General features: G+C 53.5%; 5 protein-coding genes across 5 annotated transcripts; 3 read left to right on the top strand and 2 right to left on the bottom strand.

Annotated features, from left to right (window-relative positions):
- Positions 1-288: 288 nt before the first annotated feature.
- Positions 289-5308, bottom strand: AYO20_01084 (hypothetical protein; the record flags this gene model as incomplete). Its single annotated transcript, XM_022639391.1, has 4 exons — positions 289-791; positions 850-1018; positions 1068-4688; positions 4883-5308. The coding sequence occupies 4 exons, from the start codon at positions 5306-5308 to the stop codon at positions 289-291; spliced, it is 4719 nt and encodes a 1572-aa protein (XP_022504699.1).
- Positions 5309-5685: 377 nt separating this feature from the next.
- Positions 5686-7083, top strand: AYO20_01083 (hypothetical protein; the record flags this gene model as incomplete). The annotated part of the gene is made up of 1 exon (XM_022639390.1): positions 5686-7083. One exon carries the CDS (start codon positions 5686-5688, stop codon positions 7081-7083), a length of 1398 nt encoding a protein of 465 aa, XP_022504698.1.
- A 594-nt stretch (positions 7084-7677) lies between these two features.
- On the bottom strand, positions 7678-8949 carry AYO20_01082 (hypothetical protein; the record flags this gene model as incomplete). The annotated part of the gene is made up of 2 exons (XM_022639389.1): positions 7678-8252; positions 8319-8949. The coding sequence occupies 2 exons, from the start codon at positions 8947-8949 to the stop codon at positions 7678-7680; spliced, it is 1206 nt and encodes a 401-aa protein (XP_022504697.1).
- An 803-nt stretch (positions 8950-9752) lies between these two features.
- Positions 9753-11769, top strand: AYO20_01081 (hypothetical protein; the record flags this gene model as incomplete). Its single annotated transcript, XM_022639388.1, has 7 exons — positions 9753-9815; positions 9920-10072; positions 10132-10352; positions 10405-11161; positions 11227-11390; positions 11451-11516; positions 11571-11769. The coding sequence occupies 7 exons, from the start codon at positions 9753-9755 to the stop codon at positions 11767-11769; spliced, it is 1623 nt and encodes a 540-aa protein (XP_022504696.1).
- A 1044-nt stretch (positions 11770-12813) lies between these two features.
- Positions 12814-16908, top strand: AYO20_01080 (hypothetical protein; the record flags this gene model as incomplete). Its single annotated transcript, XM_022639387.1, has 3 exons — positions 12814-14608; positions 14691-15443; positions 15503-16908. 3 exons carry the CDS (start codon positions 12814-12816, stop codon positions 16906-16908), a joined length of 3954 nt encoding a protein of 1317 aa, XP_022504695.1.
- Between the last annotated feature and the right edge of the window lie 851 nt (positions 16909-17759).

Raw genomic sequence — 17759 nt, 5'->3', positions numbered from 1 at the left:
AAGGTACCTCGTGCAGGATATGCACCTGAAGAAATGATAGATCGCTCTCGACCCTCTTTGTAGCCAACTTGTCCGGGTCCAAGACCAAATGCAGCACATACCAGGTATCTGTGGTTTCTGCGACGACGGATAGGCCCTTCCTATGCCCCAAACCCGTGAAGCATGCAGCCCTTGTCCCCCCATTTAGTGCGCCGAAGATATTTGTTCGCTATAACAAGTTCGCTGTCCAAGCATTTCTCAGCTTCCATCATCTCACAAACTGTAACAAGCAAGCTCTAGTCAATTCAATCATTTTTCGTGCAACCATGTTCGAAGTCCAACGTCCGAAGGCAGCGGCTGCTGAGGCTGCTGAAGCTGCTGTTGGTGGGCTGGAGGATGTTGTTGGTGAGCTGGAGGCTGTTGTTGTGCCAGCGTCTCAAGTTCTTTGCGATCGCGAACCCGTTTGCGTTGCACAAGATCCCCCCTCACCATGCGTAGGTATTTCGTGGCTTGGTCGATCAGCTCCCGACTTTCGATGCTTTCCTTGAGCGTCTGTAACATAGTCATAACCTGGTCCTCATTGTTGAGATGCGGGCACGTTCGAGAATGCCCCAGATGCGCTATCCCGCACAGCCCGCAATGTTCAACACCTGCCAACTTCAACCGACACCAGCCCATGGGATGTTGCTCATTGCACGCAGAGCAATGATGCACCACCGGCATCTGTTGCACCGGTCCACGGTCAAAAGTCACGTCCTCATTGAAGTGTGGTGCTGGTCCCAAGGGAACGCGTACTCGCCGGAATGGTCGTGCTGCAAATATCTCTATATCAGCATCGGCGACTTTGCGGACTGGATTGGAACCTCCTACCTTGAACCTTTCGTCGTGAATGTGCCGTCGAGTCTGTCTCTGTGACTTCTTCATCCTCAGATGGATTCTGAGGGGCTCTGTAGTCAGGATCGCCCGCCTTGACGCCGCGATTGACCTTGCTCGAACGAGGTTCTCCTTTCTCGCCGTCGTCGAGACTATAGTCGACGTTCTAAACACGTTAGTGCCGGACAATTGAATTCCTCAACTGGCTTTCTTACCTGTCGCTTCCGCTTGCCGCGCCCCAAAGCCTGAGCTTTCATGGCTTGCTCCTCGGCAAACTGTCGTTCGCGTTCCTGCAATATCTTATCCCAAATTCCCGGGTTAGGGGTGCTCTGACCAGTGACGTCTAGCAAATCCTCTTCCAATGTAGATTTGTCGTTGGCCCAGATTCGAGCGAAGCTAAATTGTGATTCGGCCGATTTGCCTTCGTCGATCTTTGTGTCCTCGACCTGCGTCCGGTCAAGAAGCCGATCGATTGATGCCGAGTCGTAAATAATGTCATCAGCACTGGAGTCCTCCTGGAATAGAGCCTCAGCACCGTACCGAAGAATCGACTCCAGATCCTCGCCTGCATCGTCTTCCTTGTCCATTCGCTCGATGAGCACATGATCTAGTGCCATCTTTTTTCGACCAATCTGGATAATCTTCTCTTCAACGCTGCCTCGAGTCATGAGTTGGAAGACAAGAACTTTGTTCTTCTGACCGATGCGGTGGGCTCGGGAAAGTGCTTGGATGTCCTGGTGCGGGTTGAAATCTGGATCGAGAATGATGACCGTGTCGGCAGTGGCGAGATTGATTCCAACTCCACCGGCTCGCGTCGACAACAGAAAGGCAAAGTACGGTGAGTCTGGTGCATTGAATTCGTCAATTCGTTTTTGTTTCTCAGCGGCAGAAATTTGTCCGTCAAGCCGGCGATGTTGCATCCCGAGTCCGTCAAGAAAGTCTTCCAGAACATCCAGATTGTCAAGAAACTGGGAGAACAAGAGGACCCGATGCCCACGCTCTTGTAGTTTGGGGAGCATAACGGTGAGCAACTGCAACTTGGAGGACGCTTCGACCAAGTTGCGATACGACACCGCGCTATCGACTGCTCGCTCCTCAATCTCACGGCTGTAAACAAAAGGGTGGCACAGACACTTGCGCAGCTGCATGAGAATGTTGTTCAGGCCATATCTTTCCTTGTGAGGGATATTGCTGTCCCGGGCAAAAATCGACCTCATTAGCTGCGGGTTTTTGGCCAAAATAGACTTGTAGACTTTTTTCTGGACGGTTGACATGCTGACGGGCACAATAATCTGTGCCATGGGAGGGAGGAATGTCAACACCTGTGCCTTGGTACGTCGAAGAAAGAACTTTCGGAGCATGGCGTGGAGTTCAGGAACGTTGTCCTGGGTAAGATTGGCATATTTGGCTTCAAGGTCAGCGGCACTGACGCTCCTGTCGAGGAACTGCAGAAGGTTGAACAGCTCCCGAGCATTGTTCTGAAGGGGTGTTCCAGTCAACAAGACTTTGAACGGGAAGCGGAATTTTGAGAGGAGTTCGTATATCTGCGTCCGATCGCTCTTCAACCGCTGTCCTTCGTCAACAACCAGGGCTTGCCAGGGGACCTTAATCAAACTTTTCCGAGTCTTCTCTTCCACGATTGACTCGTAAGACGTCACCACGATGTGGGCTTTGATGTCTTTGACCTCGTTGGCCCTCTTCTTCGGTGGCCCATGAGCGTCTTCTTCCTTGTCTTTGGGAAATAATTCGTAATCGTGCGTCAGCTGCCTGGCCGCTGATGACCCGTAATATGTGACCACTCTGAGAGAAGGCGCCCATTTCTGTATCTCGCGGCGCCAATTTGGACATGTCGAGTTTGGAACTACCACAAGAAAAGGCCAGCATTTGTGATCCTGGACCAGTGTAGCGAAGAAAGCGACAAGCTGAATGGTCTTGCCCAGCCCCATTTCATCCGCCAGAATGGCATTTTGGTTGGTGAACCACTGATAGAGGAGCCAATTCAGACCCTCCAATTGGTAACGCATCAACTCTCCACCAGTCACGATGCTTGGCTGCGTCTTCTTGATCAGGTTGGTCTCGAAGTCCAAAGTTCGAATCTGCGTCAGGTGGCGCTTTAGTGTTGTCTGAGGCGGTATCGACAAATGAAGCTTCATCACATAGTCCTCGTATGCCGCTTTGAAATCATTCCATCGTTCCGTGTCGGCATAGACAGGTGGCTTCTCCCAAATAGCATCCTCATAGCCGAGACCCTTGTATTTGACAAAAGCCAAGTCAACCTCCTTGACACGCGCGAGGTCGATCTCCCTGGTACTGTTGCGGACGACACTCGAGTAGCGCACGTCGAAAACGATGTCTACCCGGAACACCTCCTCTGGAATCGCATCGGCTGTGGTCATCTTTGGCAGCTGGTTCTCTGCTTTCTTGGTGAAAGCTGTGCGCATGGGTCCCACCGAAACACCCCAGACCCAGTCTCCTGGCATCCATGTAGTCCGAAAATAAGATAGTTTTCGCCATTTGATCAGGTACTCCTTGTCACTTTCCGGTATTTCAGTGACAATAGTTCCTGGGACGTATGTTTCAAGGTCGACCGGCCGCCACGCCACAAGAGCGTCAATCTGATGTTGATTCTCAATACAATCTTTGCAAACCCACGAACGATGGTAGTGTTCAAAGCGTTTCTGGGCCAGCTGCGTCTCATCCACCACATCCTCTTCTTCATCGTCAAGGGAATGTGCTGTCTTACGCTTGGGAAGATGATGCATATGCCACGCACGCGCACAGTACGAGCATCTGAACATCACATGCGTGATATTGTTAATAAGCCTGGATTCGACAATGGTGATTGGATCTTTCCCTCCATTCTCTTCTCGTTGTAGTTGCTCTTGACGAGTCGTCAGACGACCACGAAACGGTTTCGATAATTCTCCCAGTTCATGGCAGCCTGAGCAACGCCCCTGATGGGGGGCCGATTGGTCTTTTTCGTGAGCGAGCCCAATACAGCGCCTACATTGCAAGACGAACAGATCTTCACCCACCTTTGTGACCAGGTGATCTCTGGTGCCACGAAATCCAAGGCAGACCTTGTGGTAGCAGTTGGTGCAGCCCTGACAGAAGACCAAGGGTCCCTTAGCATTGTCATCGCCTTTAAAGTAGCACGTGTCACATTCTTGCCGATGTCTTCTCCTGAAAGGGTCATTTTCGGGAACCCGATTGAAGTGTTCCTTCGTGCTGACGACCTTTGGGCCCGCCTTTTCTTCTTCGTAGCTTGAGATCTCATCTTCTTGACGTTCTCGCATGCTGCGTTTTGGTCTGGTCTTTGTTCGCTCAGATCGACGTGTGGCCTTGAGCATTTCTGAGTCCGAAGACGAGTCACGTCTTGGTCCGGACCTGCGCACCAGACGCGCAATCCCTCTTGTAGATGATCTTTTAGATCGCTGTGTGGAGGCACGTGCTCTCCCACCTCGTCTTGTTGTATGAGTGTCAGTGTCATCTTCAAGGTCGACGAGTTCTTCTTTGAGATATGCTGACTTTCGTAGCTTGCTGAGCCTTGCCGAACGTCTGCCCTTCCCAAAGTCTTCGTCCGAGAGGCTTTCATCGTCCGCCTCGGACAGGTCTCTACCCTCATCCTCTCCGGAGGCCTCACTTTCGTGTGCTCCTTTACGGCGGCGCTTGGACTCAGGTTCCTCTTCCGACTCTGACAGAGGTATTGTCGTCCAGTCCACCATGCTGGGATCTTTCCGCGAAGTTCGCCTAGCTCTGCTCAACGCAACACTAGCTTCGAACTCTTGCAATGCACCGTAGCCGTTGTCAAGGTCTCGAAGTTCTCGCGCAGAGACCTTTCGGGGCCCGCATGTCAGCGGGCGGTAGGTTGACAAGTGACAAGGGGCGGTAAAAAATAGATCGGATTTCGATGTGTATGTGAGGAAAGCAGACGTGAGAGGGGACAGGAGAGAAGAGCGAGGGAGTAGCAGGTGGGAGCAGGAATATCTAGAGGTTGCATGATATCAAACTCCATGGAGAGGGCACATACAGTATCTTGCTCTCCACTTTCGAGCTCAACAACATAGGTCTTGTTTTCATTCTCAGACAATATCCTGGCCACAGAGAAATGTCCTGGCAGGTATTTGTACATTTCCTTCTCGTGGTCTGATAGTTTGGGCACCTCGATATAGAAATGCTTCTGGAATAGGCTAACTGACAGACTGTCGCCATTCTCATTCTCTGGATCCGAGGCTGACTGTTCCGAAGAAACATGTCTGCCAAAGTCCTTCTGATGTGCGTTCACCTCGTCGTGCAAAATATCCCCAACTTCGCTAGGTTCATCTGAGAGAGACGGGTCTGCTGGTAGCCTCAGCGCGTCCACTTGCTGATCAGGAGCATCTTCATCGGATCCTTCCCCCCTGGTCGGTCTCTCCGGCGGTTTGCGAGTCCGGCTGGTAAGACCTGTACCCTTCATGTTCGACTGTGGCCAGTCGTAGGGTGGAAGACGATTCGGTGAGGGGCATTCGTCGAGTCTGTTGAGGTCAGCGACTGGAAAGGTGATCAAACGGGACGTGCTGTGAAGTTCTCGAGGCGGCAGAGGCTCTCGGAGAGCCACGTGTCGCACATAGATCTGGATTCTACAGGGAAGTGAGAGTGTGCTAGGGAAATCGCAGTTGTAGACAAATCAGATTGCGCTCGAAAGTGAGAGCCTCGCGGTGAGAAGTGAACGCGCTCCGCGTCGCCTGCGACTAACGACAATTTTATTTCTCCAACTTCAACAGAATTCAATTCCCCTTCACTTTGTCCGCAACTTGACTTACAGTAGTCTTTCCGTCATCGACCGAGTCGTGAATGCTACAATTCACTCGCTATGTCCTCCGCTTTCCCCGTGCCATTAAATCCGTCTCCACCCATGGGCCTCAACCTGCACGCTGCATTTCATTGACTGGCGCAATTGAAAAGGGAATTCGGAGGGGTCAGCAAAGCAGGAACAACCTACAAAACCATTATGCAAAGCCCACTGCAGAGCCTCAGCAAGACCAGGATCATCTGTCGGACTCTTTGGACATAGAAGGAGAGGATGGGCAGAAAAAGGAGGTCATCATACCAGGCGAAGAAAGACGGAGAGGCCAGAAAAGACGCAAGGGTCCCAGGACTGTACAGCCAGGACAGGATGTGAAAGGCACGAGATCGGCGCGCTCTGACAGGAGCGTTTCAGCTTCGATCCCCTACACGACAGCGGGATCGGAATTTCTGTACGGGACATTTTCCGTCTTGTCTGCTCTCACAGCTCGGCGACGGAAGCTCTACAAGCTCTACAGGCTGCTCCCTCCAGGCTATGACAAACAGACGAAGAGGGCCAAAGCACTCCTGCCCAAAGAGTCTTTGGAGCAGATCCAAACTCACAAAAAAATTCAAAGCCTTGCTGAAAAGGTCGGGATAGACGTTACGCCAGTTCAAGGACCTCGCTGGCAAGGTGTCTTCGCCAAAGCGTCGGGTGGGCGACCACATAACGGCTGGATCCTGGAGGCCTCTCCAATTCCGAAACTGCCTGTGACTAGCTTGTCATCGGTACCTCAACCGTCTGACTCGATTGCTGTCACAGTCGGTTGGGCATCTGAAGAGGATCGAGAGATCAACACCGTTTTCGGTGCGTCTGGAAGCAAAGCCACAATCCCATCTGTTCGACCCCGGAATCGGTATCCTTTCATGCTCTTGCTTGATTGTATCACGGACACCGGCAACTTCGGTGCTATCGTTAGGTCGGCTTGGTTTTTGGGGGTCGACGCGATCCTCATCCTTGAGCACGGGACTGCACCCATATCAACCAACAGTGTCAAGGCTTCTGCCGGAGCCTTTGAGTACATGCCCATTCTTCATATCAAGAACGAAAGAGAGTTCATCAGAGACACGCGGAAAAATGGATGGAAGTTCTTCGCTGCCGATGCACCGGAAGCTGATGGGGGAATGATGCGGCGGATCATGCAACAAAAGGGACAGAAAGCTTTGGGGGTGGCAGGCTCGTTATCGAAACATCCTTGCGTCCTGGTTCTCGGTAATGAAGAGACTGGCATTCGACAGTTTATGCGGACAATGGTGGATGGTGTTGCAGGGATTCCGAATGCCAGACCTGAAGTGGGAGATATTGACAGCCTCAACGTCAGTGTGGCTGCCGCTTTGCTTACCCAAAAGTTCTTTGACACAGCTCATCCCGAGCTTGATACAGGTCGTCAACGCCACTCGGATTAACCTCGTCGTTGACGAACTCCACCTCCTCAGCAAGCCACTCCAGGGGAACTATGGATGTACATCTCCCGGTGGCCACATCTGATCCTGCTCTCAGTGTCCCGAGCAGTCTGTCGTCCTTGGAAATGGCATCTTGTGCTTCACCACTCCACTCTTGTCTCGAATCAGCAGCACTTTGAGCCAGTTCGGCGGCATCATTTGACAAGTGCCCTCTGCATGCCCAGGCAGATACCAGGGAAGTTTGAGAACTTGCACGAATGTGGCCGACTGATCCACCGTAATGCCATGCGGTAACGCAACTCGCTCTCCAGTGGCACTTTTCACGCTCGGGGTTCAAATGCTTCCACCAGCAGTTTTCATTGTTCATGTTTTGCTCCTTCGGGAATATTCATTACGTTTGCGAACACAAGGCGCCCCTGCTGGGAAGGGGCCAGCATGGACATCTCTGGAACGACATATCCACATATATAAACATTCATATCATCGTTTCCCTGGCCCAATTTTTGTCTTGTCTTCTCTTTTCGCCTCAAACGCCTCATGCAGCACGGGGGTTGGTGTCTTCCCGCGTTCCTGCTTCTGGAGCAGGTTTGATCAGCATCATATCTCGGCTGTTCCATTTGCTCCGTGATATGCAAGCCCGCCATGGGCATGGACATCTGTCTCTAGCGTGGCGTTGTTCCTGTCAGTTTCATCTCTCTCATCCTTCAGCTTTTGAACAGCATCGACGATTTTCCTCCTGCGCTCCGCTATCGCTCTCATTGCATCCCTCAGGATATTCTCCAAGTGGGTGTGAGCAGGTTGTTGTCTATTTCTCCTGAATAAGCCTGCGAATGCTGCCGCGGCTGCTTCACCATTGCCGAATCTTCTCGGCACCGGGTTCCATTGCTGCAATTCCGCCCCATTCACAACCCCGTCATTACATCTAGTTCTCAAAGTTCCCTGCTCTGCCATCAGTGCTTCTAAGAACGTGGCTTCAAAGGCCGCTGGATATTCAGCACGGTTGAAGTCCTGAGTGCCCGCGAACGGTCTTCTCAAGTCCAACCCCTGTTGTGTCAAGCGTGCATGAAGTCTCAAGCCCAAACTTAACAGTTGTTTGTCGCCACAGTACGCCAGCTCCTGCATCACACGCGAGAAGGTGAGATACATGAACTCGACCAAGGATCTTCGCTCGCCTTCAAGCGGTCAGCGGACGTCTCTGGTGATCAGGCAATGTGAAAGGGGATTAAGGGACCACTAACGACTGATGGTACTTCGCAGCGGTTCTATTTCGCAGGCGAATTCGACTTTGGAATTCCACACCACAGCATCAATATATTCCACGAGCATCTGATCAAGATCCTCACCCAGGACGAACGCGATGATGGTGAGATATGCCGCATCATTTACGGCGGGCTCGAAGTCGTTGCTCAATACTGACTCGCTGATACTCCGTTTCAATGCCTGCCAGTCTGCTTGATCACAACGGTACGTCCAGATGGTGATGCAGATTTGGGTTATCCACTTCAAGAAGCCGTCTTGGTGCTGATTCTTTGGAGCGTGATTCTCCGTCGTCAAATGATTGATGACATACTTGAGAGAGCCAGCGGTCATGCCACTGTCTGTGCTGGGGAGTAATTGGGAAGGGTCTTCTAGGATGATGCGGCGGTGAAGAATTGGATAAGTACTGAGGTCGTCCAGCCCTCCCACGGTTCCCGTTCGAAGGTCTTGTACGAGGTTGATGAGGTCTTGCACATTTTGTGGATCATTCCCGTCCCAGGCGGTTAAGTCCTCCTCGAACAGTGGAAGCTCTCCCATGGCCCATCTTTGCCTTTCGAAGCTATACTTTTCTCGTCGCTGGGTGTGAGCAGGGTGACGGCTCCCCGAATTCATCTTTATAAACAAAGATCGTCTCGGAAAGCTAACGACATACAGGTATCTACATGCACCTGTCACCAGATGGCACGAGATAAGAATGATGAGCGCGTCAGAGGCCGGGCGAGATGCTTAATGAATGCGGATGGTATCAGCCACCAAAGTGCTGGCGCGAGCAGGGGAGGCACACTCTGGTAAGGAAAGCCGTTTCGCAACCTTGCCATTGGTTCTGACGTGGGATTAGAACCGCCTATATTATTGGTGGCTGGACCAGAACTAGCAGGAAAGGGAGGGTGTGTGAGGAAGCTGTAAGGCAACGAAAGTGCCAGGCAGACGGTTCCTTTCTAAAAGCCTCGCCGCTGACAGCCACACTGGTGTTGACACCGGCAAGTGTCCCACAAGGCTAGTTTCTCCGAGAGACATTTTCTTGAGGCTTGGGGAGGGATCGACCGCTCTGCTCACTCAGAGACAAGGAAAACGGCTTGCCCTGGGACTCACACCAAGGCGCACACCATTGATGGAGGCGAAGTCCTGACCTGGTCACAAAAGGCTGGCCGCCGCCCCTCTCAGCATACAGCCCAATAACACGAGCCGAACAGGCAGCCACGCAGCAATCCGGGATCACACAGATTGACACTGGCGACCTATCGCTAAGCCAGTACGAATAGGGGACAATTGGCATTATCAGCCCAAAGGCTGGATTCTCCTCGCCGAGAAGTGCTTGCAGCCGAACTCATATATGAGCCACCTGTCCCAGGTTTGCTATCACCTGAACAGGCATCCTCACTTATTACTTACCGATCCGACGAGCAGAGTAAGATATGGCAACTGAAGAGGTCTTTACTTTTGGCCCGGTGCCAGCTACCCTTCGACCGAATGCGACGGTGACATACGAGGAGTTGAAATTACAACCAGAGCGCTACTTTCAGGAAAGTTCTCTGCATGGCAAGCTGACTTGTCACGGCCTCATTTTCTAACTTACCTATAGGGAGCTGATATCGGTTTTATGATAGTGGCAGCTGCTCAAGTCTACTTCATGATCCCTGGGCTGTGCCTCCATTTCTCTGGTGTTTCGAAACGTGACTTTACGCTCACCTTGGTCCGTCTCCCACTGATTACCACGGGTGTGGTCGGATGCGTGGTAAGTATTGAGTGTACCCATTCCCCTGTGACATCAACGTTGTGTCTGACGGTAGATAGTGGTATCTGTGGGGATACGCTCTTGCATTCTCTCCCGCAACATATAACTCGGCTGATCTGCAGGGTGTCTCCTGGTATGGCGGAGATACAAGAGCAAATGCATATATTGACGTTACCGCCCGACCCGTTGGTATACAAGGTCCTTCTCCATTGGTTCTGTCGGGACCAAAGATTCCAGAGATGGTCTATGTCTTCTATCAGGGCATGTTTGCATGCTTCACGTGAGTCTCTCTTGGACGATTTGCTGAATCAGTCGTTAACGCTGGTCGGCAGAGCAAGCCTGGTGTCGGCCGGAGCGGCTGGCAAGACTCGTGTCGGTCGATACGTTCTTTTCATTACCTTGTGGACAACTCTTGTTTATTGTCCCGTTGCCCGGTGGACGTGGCATCCTCTCGGCTGGTCCAAACTCAGGGGAGCAATGGACTTTGCTGGTGGTACCGCTGTGCACGTCTGTTCTGGTTCCTCAGTCGCTGCTCTTGCCACCATTTCACAATTCGAAGCCGCAAATTGGCACACGACGCTCGTCCTTCGAAGACAGACTTTTGAGATCGATCTGAAGACGTGGAAAGTCTGGAAATGGCTATCTGTGAGAAATCGCAGTGCCCGCAGCGAAGTCGAATTGAGAACGAATTTCCCCGAGACAGAACACGCCGTCAATGGACACGCTCGAGGGCCACGGCCACAAACTCCTCCAGAGAGGCCGGCAGCCAGCCTGGACCGCGAAACTTCGAGTTTGCCTTATAGCATCAACCACATGGTATTGGGCACTTGTTTGCTTTGGGTCGGATGGTTTGGCTTCAACGGCGGTTCGGCCCTTGGGGCGAACCTTCGTGCCGTGTCAGCTTGCTTAGCAACACAGGCTGCTGCCAGTGCAGGAGGCACAATTGGATTACTCTTTCACTGGGGGTTGGGCTGGCTTGATAAGAGGGTATCGACTGAACCAGACACCTTGATCCATATTCCGTCAATTCAGGAGTTCTGTGACGGTGTGATTGCTGGGCTGGTGGCCATTACTCCCGCTGCCGGATACGTGAGTCGCCTTGAGCTCCTGGTTTTTCCTGAGGAGCTACCCGGACATTGACTGACTTGTTGCAGGTACCTGTCAAATATGCCCCCGTCTTTGGCGTCGTCGGTGCCATTGTCTGCAAGATTCTGAGGATGATCATGTATAGCGTCTTGCCGGCAGATAAATTGGCTATCTTTGCCGTCCACGCTGGTGGTGGAATCATTGGAATGCTACTTACAGCCTTCTTTGTAGAGTAAGTCACTGCAAACAAAGTACAGAGATTTGTTCTCATCGCTGACGCTGGCCCTTGCAGTGATGAAACTACCGGTCTTGACGGGTATTCGAGGCTGGTTGACAAAACAATGGGTGCTAGGTTCCGGTCAGTCTGCGTACAAACCGGTGCTCGGCTGAGTGCATACTGACCTGTTTATAGAGACCAGGCACTGGACGTAACCGCTTGTCTTTTCTACTCATTCACGATGACCTTCGCGATCTGGATGGTCCTGAAGCTTGTGGAGGTCTTGTGCGGCGCCACAACTCCTCCATCCACCGACCGGTTTGACCATTACCCAGACACTTATGAAGCTCGCCCTCAGTTCAAGCGAAGAAGGTCCTCCGACCACGTGGTGTGAGGCTGGTGTCTGAAGGAGCGAAACATCGAGACCCGAGCCTCGAGAGCCGTCCGAGCTCGGTGCTTACCAACTGTATGATCGTTGTGAGACCTCAAGACGAGTGGTAAGGAAAAGAGTCAGGTATCTCGACCAGGCGACGGAAGTAATAATAGTGACAATGCGCAAATATCTAAACTTTGAGTCCCCAGGGCGAGACACGTTTTCTAGGGGCGTTTCCAAAGCGAAGGCAAGGGGGGTCGGGAACAGGGCCAGACCATGTGCTGCTCGCCTGTATTGTTTTATCAGCCTCAGAAAGGGTCAGAGTCCCACGGACTATTCTGGATCTGTGCTAGCGACGTGATGGGGGAATGTGATACGACTGGATACGGACGAACTCAACCCCTGGACACGACACCGCCTTTCTATCTCGACTGCCACTATTGCTCGCCTCTCAGGCTGGATAAGAATTTTCCAAGCCCGGGACTTGACACGGATTCCCTGTTCTTTGTCTGAGCAAGCAAGGGATAGGGCAACCTTTTTCTCTGCAAGATGATGGAGGAGGCGCCTAGCACATGAACCATCGCGATACCGACTATTCTCTCGCCCGTCACGACCAAAGTTCCTTCCAAAGAGCCCTGATCAAATCGGGAGTTGTTCAGCCAGCCACCAGAAGCCTAGCCGCCAGAGTCAATCGACAAAATACCGCCCGAGCATTTTGCTGGTTCGCGACCCCGTCCTACGGCTCGTATTCTCCCTTGGCAGCGGCGCAAGTGGATGGGCTTCTTTGTTGCCTTTCAGCCTGATGAGTCGACGCAAATGATGCTGATGAGGGTTTGGAAGTGAGCCTGTGGGCGGTGCCCTGTGCCTCACTACAGAGGCTGTGGTTGAGGTCATGGGTGTTCTCTTGAGGATCCCATGGAAGAGTACCGTGTACTCCTACTCACTGTGGGAAGGGGTAGGACTGCCTCTACTATACGGAACTCTGGCCATACAAGCTTCCCTCCCACAAAGCTTAGAGAGTGGCTTCTAACTCTACAAGCCAAGTGAGTAACTTGGACGTCCATCATGGTAAGTTCCCCCGACATCCACCAACCCAGCAATACTCCAGACGTTCAGGTTGAGGTAACAACCCCCCTTCAATTCCAGGATGTCACTTCAGGATGCAAGTGCCATTGCGGCAAACTGATCCCCTGGAAATGGGCTGCTCGATGCTCTAGGACCAGACAATGTCCCGACTATTACTCGCTCCACTGCCACAAGGACGACTGCAATCTCAAGGAATGCCGGTTCCACGGCCACTGCTGGGATGGCCACCTCCCCAAGAGCTCCAAGCTGGCAGCCTTGCACGTTCCGGTCGGATTGACAGTACAACATCTCCTAGTCAGGGACATCATTCACTCCGAAGATCAGACAGAGACGCTGAGGCAGCTCCACGAACAGAATGCCGCCACGCGATGGTTCAACATCCGCCATCGCAACTCCCAACCAGTTCTGTACGTCTACGATCGATTTGGTCCCCTGTGTGAGCCGATGGGCTCCGATCCGACAACATCGTCAACTGCAGCAATGTTTCCCACTTTTGTCTCATTCATCGGCAAGTCCGGGGTGGGCAAGTCCACGTTGGTGAGGGCGATGCTCTTGTTAGGGAATCTCAACGTCCAACAGGTCCAAGACGACGACATTTACAACCTCTCCACGAACCAAAGCCGGGTGGACACCATCATGGCTGCCATATCTTCGCAGCAGGAAATGCCAGTCACCCGGTCGGGCCACGTCGACCACGCCGCAGACCCAACTACGCTGGGCGTCCATCTCTACAAGGACGAAAGGGGCTCGAGCTCGAGCTCGAGCTCCCGCTCATCCACAGACGCTACTGATGGCTTCACCTTGTTTGCCGACTGCGAGGGGTTCTTTGCTGGGGCGGCCCAAACAAATGCCGAACGGTTCACCGCAGATCAATGCAACAGGGCCAGAACGGCCATGCCGACGACCACCAATAATAACAACAACCACAAGATCGCCAATGAAGACGCCACAGAGGCCAATGTCCTGTACAAGGCGCCCGTGACGGCAGCCAGCTACGCGCGGCACGGCCAGCAAGGCGCCGAACTGTTCTACGCACGATTCCTCTACGCCGTCAGCGACGTCGTCGTCTTCGTCACCAACGAGGACCAAAACATCACGCTGCTGCTCGTCAACGCACTCGAGTGGGCCGCCACCGCCGTCATGCACTCGGTCAACTACCCGTCGCGCAAGACGCTCATCATCGTCCGCAACGGCGCCCTCGGTCACAGCCGCCAGTTCGTGGACAACGAGCTGCTGGAGCGGCTCTACTTGGACCGCCAGGCCTTTCTGTGGAAGTCTTCGTCCATCCTGCAGGACTTTGTCGACGACTACAACAGCCGGCAAGATGGGTTCAGCAAGCACATTTACCGGAACCGTGACCTCTACGACGCCCTGTACGACAAGATCATTTGCTGCTGCATCCCCCACGTCAACGACATTGATGAACGCGGCGACGAAACCATGTTCTCCCAATATCTGAAGCTGCGAACCCAGATCGACGAGGCCTCGCAGCGGGCGATCAGCATGCGGTCCAAAGGTTGGATGAAGTACAACGTCTCGTCCCTCTCGCAGGTCCTCTTTTCGGCCTTTGAACACTTTCGCACCAATGACGGGGCTTTCAATTTCAACGAAGTCTCCCGCATCAGCAAGCCCAATCCGCAGTCGTTCTCCGATCACGTCGCCAATTTCTTGCGGCTGGCACTCGAGTCTTCACCATCGGGCACGGCGCGGACAATGATACCGGATATCATCGCGTTGAGCTTTGTTGTTTGGGCTATGAGGAGTCTCATCCATGGTAAGAGAACATGTTTCCCTTCCAGTTATTTTTTGCTGTGCCTGTTACCAGTTGGCGTCCCTTGGCTGAAATGCTGCTGTAGTGGTGGACCCAGCACACCTCTTCGACCGGTTTAGCGACAGTGACAAGGAGGAATTCTCCCTGGCACAACGCTGTCACAGCGCCCTGCAAGAGTACCAAGAAAAGTACCAACAGTGCGGGTACAAGTTCTCAGAGAACGACTTTTGCACCAACGGCCCGGGTAGTGCCCACCAACGTCTCCATCTGTCGATGTCTAAAAAGAGAGTGGATGGGGAATTCACACCGAGACATCACTTGGACACCAACTTGGTGAGCGCGATTCGAGCTCGATTCTTGGTCCACTATGAAAGCGTGGTGAGTGACGACGGGACCGGGCACCGGTCGATGACGAAGCCCGCGCCAGGCAGGATCAGGAGAGTTCGACAGGCCGTCATGCAAAAGTACAATGGGCAATGGACTCGGATGACCAGCAACATCACCTGTCTGGCTTGTCTGCAGGCGGTGCCGGAGAATGTCCTGCACTGTGGCCACGGATACTGCGTCCAATGTGTCCGCGAGCTGGGCCGGCCGTCGGAGAGCTTCGAATCGGCATGGACATTCGAGGTCTGCCCACTCTGCAGTGCGCGCATGGGCGACAACTATTCCCATTTGATCAGAGAAAGACCGCGGTGCGCCGGCGTGCGCATTCTGACCCTGGACGGCGGCGGCATCAGGGGCATCATCGAACTTGCCATTATCCAGGAGATGGAGAAGAGACTGGGCCTGCCGATTCCCTTCCGCGACTATTTCGATCTTGTCGTCGGAACCAGCACAGGTAAAGTAGTCGTCGTTCTAGAGAAAGACACTATGAAGAAATACTGATCGTCTGGACAGGTGGAATCATCGCACTGGCACTGACAATGGGGGATCGAGATGCCAACACCCAGACCAGCCTGATGACGGACGCCTTCAAGTCGTTTGCATCCTCGACCTTTGCCCACCCGCGAGCGGGCAGCCTCCTGACGAAGATCGGCCTGGGCCACTTTGTCACGAGCGTGGTCATGTCCTTTGGCCTGTACCAGGCCCTGTTTGACTCGACACCGCTGGAGACGGGGCTCAAGAAGTTCTTCGGCACGCAGACAAGTCTCTTCGGGTCAGCGCGCACTCGCCATCATCAGTGCTCGACCCGCGTCGCCGTGGTTGCGACCAAAGAATTCGGAAAGCGAGCACACCTGATCACGAGCTACAACCGACCGACTCTGGGACCGGGCAGCGATTTTGAGCGCGAAGACGACGAGAGCAAAGGGATGCGGATCTGGGAAGCCGGACTGGCCACGGCGGCGGCGCCGTTCTATCTGGCTCCGTTCAAGAAGGCCGAGACGGGGATCCTGTACTTTGACGGGGCGTTGCACATGAACTGCCCGGCGCCGGGGGCCGTCGAGGAGATCAGGAAGCTGTGGCCGGAGCCGCACAGCCCGTCGCTCGACGTGCTCGTCTCGGTCGGCACGGGCATCCAGGAGTCCGAGGTCAAGATCCCGCGGGCGATCCGCATCGGCGGCTTCGAGGAGATCTGCCGCACGTTCCACAGCAAGCTGGACTCGGAGAACCAGTGGCAGGAGTTCATCGCGAGCGGCGCGACCGACGGCATCCGCGACCGCCTGCACCGCCTCAACCCGCCCATCGACGAGCAGCTGCAGAAGGTGACGCTGTGGCAGTGGAACAAGATGGCCAAGCTGGAGGACATGGTGCAGCGACAGATGCGCGAGCCCGAGTGGCGCGCCCGCCTTGACAACGCCGCCAACGCCCTGCTGGCCAGTCTGTTCTACTTTGAGCCGGACGGCGATGCGCCTTGTTCGTCATCGTCATCGACAAACAACCTCACACCCACGGGCACACGGCACGTCAACAATAGTCACAACAACAACAATAATAACAACAACATCAACCCCGAAATCCAAGGCACGATCCGCTCGCGCCTCCGCCACGGCAGCGCCGAGCTCGCGCGCCTTCTAACCCGCGTCACGGGCTTCTTCTACACCACGCTCTCCATGTCGCGCAGCAGCCCGTGGTCGCTGCTGCAGCACGACCCGTGGACCGAGATCGCGGCCTTCGCGGCCGTCAAGGACGCCGTCATCCAGTCGGGCCAGCGGTTCCGCGTCCCCGTCCGCCTCGACGAGCCGTCCGAGACGAAGCTGTTGGTCCTGGCCGTGCGTCTGCACGACTGCTCTGCCCCGCTGCCCATCAGCGGCTTTCCGACCCTGCTGCACGAGTTGCACCGCAGGGCCAGGTCGTGGGATTAGTGTGACCCGTCTATCCTGCATGTACCGCAACGTCAGGTCGTGAGATTAACATAATCATGGATGGATGTACTGAGTACTGAGTACATGTGGCTAGTTTGACTCTTGAGTTTTGGCGACTCTACATCGCGTCGTGTCGTGTCGTGTCGTGTCGTGTCGTGTTGTGTCGTGTCGAGCCGGTGATGGGAAGGAAGAAGCGCTTTCGAATGGAAAGAAAACAGAGTGGTTGGCTGACTTTGGTCACATACCGAGTACATGTGAATGAAAACGTAGTTGATTGATCAAATCGAAAACAAAGGATAAGAGAGAGAGAGAGAGAGAGAGATTTCGCAAGAGAGGAAACATTCTCTGACAAAGATATCAACTCGAGCCTCAATCCCCAGCCAGACTCGAGGTGAATATACATGACATGACGTGACATGTAGAACTATCCGAGTATGGATCGAGCATGTGCCATCTACACGGAACATGGGCTTGTCGCGTAGCATACCGTATAAAATGTCCGCATACCGCATACCGCATACTTATGGACTGCGCGTACTCGTACAAAGTAAGTAAATAAGCAAGTATGTGATGTGATCGGTCTGACTTCAGAAAGATAAGAAGAAAGATAATGTGTTTGTATGATCAATTGCTCCTTGCTCTTCGTAAGTGCTTTGATGAATCATACATACATCAACCGACAGCCGATTGTGGTGCAAGGCCAGGCAAGGCATGCATTTCCGACCGACCAGGTTTCGCCATGTTGTGACTATGAACATTCCATTCCTCTCTAATGCATTCATGCATGTCCCTCCAATCCATCGTCCGTCCCTTGTCGACACCGGTGCCCCCCTGCCCAACTTAACCAATGT

Source organism: Fonsecaea nubica (assembly GCF_001646965.1).
Source record: "Fonsecaea nubica strain CBS 269.64 chromosome Unknown Scaff4, whole genome shotgun sequence".
Taxonomy (NCBI): Eukaryota; Fungi; Ascomycota; class Eurotiomycetes; order Chaetothyriales; family Herpotrichiellaceae; genus Fonsecaea; species Fonsecaea nubica.
The sequence above is the reverse complement of the archived record's forward strand: the minus strand, read 5'-3'. Positions and strand labels throughout refer to the sequence as shown.